At 58.7% G+C, this 2,741-nt stretch overlaps 1 protein-coding gene across 1 annotated transcript; it reads right to left on the reverse strand.

The window, feature by feature from the left end:
* Positions 1-621: 621 nt before the first annotated feature.
* On the reverse strand, positions 622-2,539 carry LOC101655658 (sal-like protein 4). Its single transcript, XM_045283802.1, has one exon. The coding sequence runs from the start codon at positions 2,467-2,469 to the stop codon at positions 622-624; it is 1,848 nt and encodes a 615-aa protein (XP_045139737.1). The 5' UTR covers positions 2,470-2,539.
* Positions 2,540-2,741: the final 202 nt, after the last annotated feature.

Consider the following 2,741-nt stretch of genomic DNA (forward strand, 5'->3'; position numbering starts at 1 on the left):
GTGGAGGAGGGACACTGGAAGTCTCGGGGCTCCCCCTGAACTGAATTTAAATAAGCAGCTACACACCCAAACGCACGCCAGTTCCAGGGCCAAGAGCATCCGGCATATCTAGGAGTCTAAGGTGGAAGGAATTTTCTAGTTCTGCAACCTTAGCGTGTCAAGAAAAAGCAATAAATCAGCACATTCGAAAAAAAGAAAGAAAAAGAAGATGGGTGTGGGGTAGGAGACATAAAACAAACTGTTAGGAAGAGCCGCCAGACCTTGTCTCCTTATCTGCAGTGACAGGTAATGCAAGGACACCGCACGTGCCCACCTCCCCCAGTTTGAATCAAGCAGCTGCCTGTTCCCTGGCGGTTTGGGGAAGGTTCGATGGGTCCCACCTTGAGAGGGGGTCAGTGGAGACTCTTTGGAAACAGTTATTCTAGGTTGTACAAAGGATCTACATACAGAGTTTATCACACGTCACAAAGCTACTGTGGCAAGACCCGCTTCTTTCCAGACTTGGGGGGGGGGGAGAAACCCCACAGGAAGTGAGGTGGCTTCTTTAATTACAAAGAGGGAAAAAACAAGATTCTAGATTCCGCTCTGTCTACATCCTGGCCGTTACTGCCCGCTCTTCTCTTAGCTGACTGCAATCTTGTTTTCTTCCAGGAAGTGAGGGAACTGGTGTTTAGGGACACCGTCAGTAGTAGTGGGTTTCTGCACATCCGAACTCAGGTGTGCAGCCTGGGAGCCATCCACCTGGGAGGCGCCCGAGTTACTCCCACCGGAGCTGGCCCCCAGGGGCACGGGCACCGGAGGGATCCCTCCGCTCTGGATCACAGAGATCTCGTTGGTCTTCAGGGACAGCCCGCCGTTGAGCATGGCAGTGTACTGGCTCCACACCGCAGGGTCCACGTTCACCGCTGGCGCCCGGATCTCCTTGGGCAACACCTCGGAGGCTCTCTTCCCATCTGAGCCTAGCAGAGCCATGGTGTTCTCGATGGCCAGCTTCCTCCCTCGGCGGGCCGAGTTATTGTTCGCCCCGTGGGTCATGTAGTGAACCTTCAGGTTGCCCTGGGTGGTGAAGGCGCGCCCACAAATGTTGCACACGAAGGGCTTCTCTCCGGTGTGCGTGCGCTCGTGGATCTGAAGTGCGCTCGCCGAGGAGAAGTTCTTCCCGCAGCGCACGCAGCCGTGCTGCTTGGCCTGTCGCCGGGGCTGGGCGGCCAGCAAAGGGACCATGCCGGGGGACAGGACTGAGGAGCCTCCGGCGAAGGCTCCAGGGACCTCCACCTTGACATAGGCGGGCTGGTTCCGGACAAATGTGGGGAGGCTGCTCCGACACTTGTGTTTGTAGAGGGCGGCCTCCTCTTTAGCTTTGACATCCACTGCGGAGACGTTGGGGGGCTTCCCTTTCCCTTTCTTGGACGGGTCCAACACCATCGTGGAGAAAGGGCTCTGGAAGAGCACAGAGCCTGGAGCCTGAGGTAGCAGAGCGCCCGGGAGGCGGGACATGACGTTGGGGGGCACCCTCGTCCCATCGGGCTTCAGGGCGAAGGACGTGAGTCCCTGGGACACGGGGCTGGCCGTGGAAGGGAGGTTGGCATGAGGTAGCTTGGCTTGTTTCAAGGCATCCAGAGACAGAGCCTGGCCCCCAACTTTCTGGCTGAGCAGAGCCACGGCGGCCGACACCTGCTGGGACACGTGACTGCCCAAGGTCTTCAGGGCGTCAGCACCCGCCACCCCTGAGTGGAGGGCATGGGAAGCCCACATGTTCACCTGGATGCGGATCTGCTCCGTGAGCTGGATCTGCTGCAGCTGCTGCTGCTGCAGACACAGGATCTGCTCCAGGACCCAGGGGATGCTGTTGGCGCCGGGCAGGGGGGCGGGCAGGGCATCGGCGCTCCGCTGGTTCACCGCCACCTTGGTGCCCCGTAGTGCTTGTAAAGTCACGTTAGTGTTGGAGACTTTGCCTTTGGGGAGATAGCTGACATCCAGCGGCGTGGGCGGCAGGGCCGTCTCTGTCTTTAAGTACACCACCGACTCCGAGGTGGGCCTCTCTTTCGGGTCCCCTGAGCTGCCACTGCTCTCCACGGGACCGTCAGTACAGCTCGGACTTTGGGGCTGGTGGCTCAGCGTCGCTCCGGGGAAGTCTTCGGCAGGCAGCGCCCCCTCACTGTCATGCATGATGAGCACAGGCGGGTGCTTCGTGCAATTCCTCTTGTGGTCGATGAACTCGGAGAAGCTGAAGAACTCCGCGCAGCATTTCTTGCAGACGTGGGTGTCTTCGCGCCGAAGCCGCTTGCCCACCGGCTCTTTGCCCGTCACCACCTCGTCCTGGGGTGCTGGGTGGCTCATTACAGCACCCGGCTCCCCCGCCGTCGGCGCGTCTGGGGCCGCCGCCGCCAGCTCCGGGGTCGGCTGCTGCTCCTCCAGGTCCTCCTCCGAATTGATGTGTTGGGGTTTCGCCTGCTTGCGCCTCGACATGGTGCGAGCATCGGGACGCCGGGAGAGCCGCGGCGGTTTGCCCTCTCAGCCACAAATTCCTGGAGTTAGGAAATTTACCCCCCTTCGGCCGGAACGCGCATGTCCCAGTAATTATTATTATCAATAATGCATTGCGATTTATCATGAGCCCTGACAGCTGATTGGCCTGGGTCCAAGACCTCGGAGATCATTTAAATAAGTCCTCATTGATCCTGACTCTAACTTTTAAGGAAAGTTCCTATCTATAATGAGTATTTTCAGCTTCCCCAGTA

Source organism: Echinops telfairi, unplaced genomic scaffold (genome assembly GCF_000313985.2).
Source record: "Echinops telfairi isolate 266 unplaced genomic scaffold, ASM31398v2 ScPeMD7_7467;HRSCAF=8505_0, whole genome shotgun sequence".
NCBI classification, from domain to species: Eukaryota; Metazoa; Chordata; class Mammalia; order Afrosoricida; family Tenrecidae; genus Echinops; species Echinops telfairi.

Coding starts and splice junctions, on each gene's coding strand:
- LOC101655658 (XM_045283802.1), bottom strand. CDS start 2,469: ATGTCGAGGCGCAAGCAGGCGAAACCCCAACACATCAATTCGGAGGAG.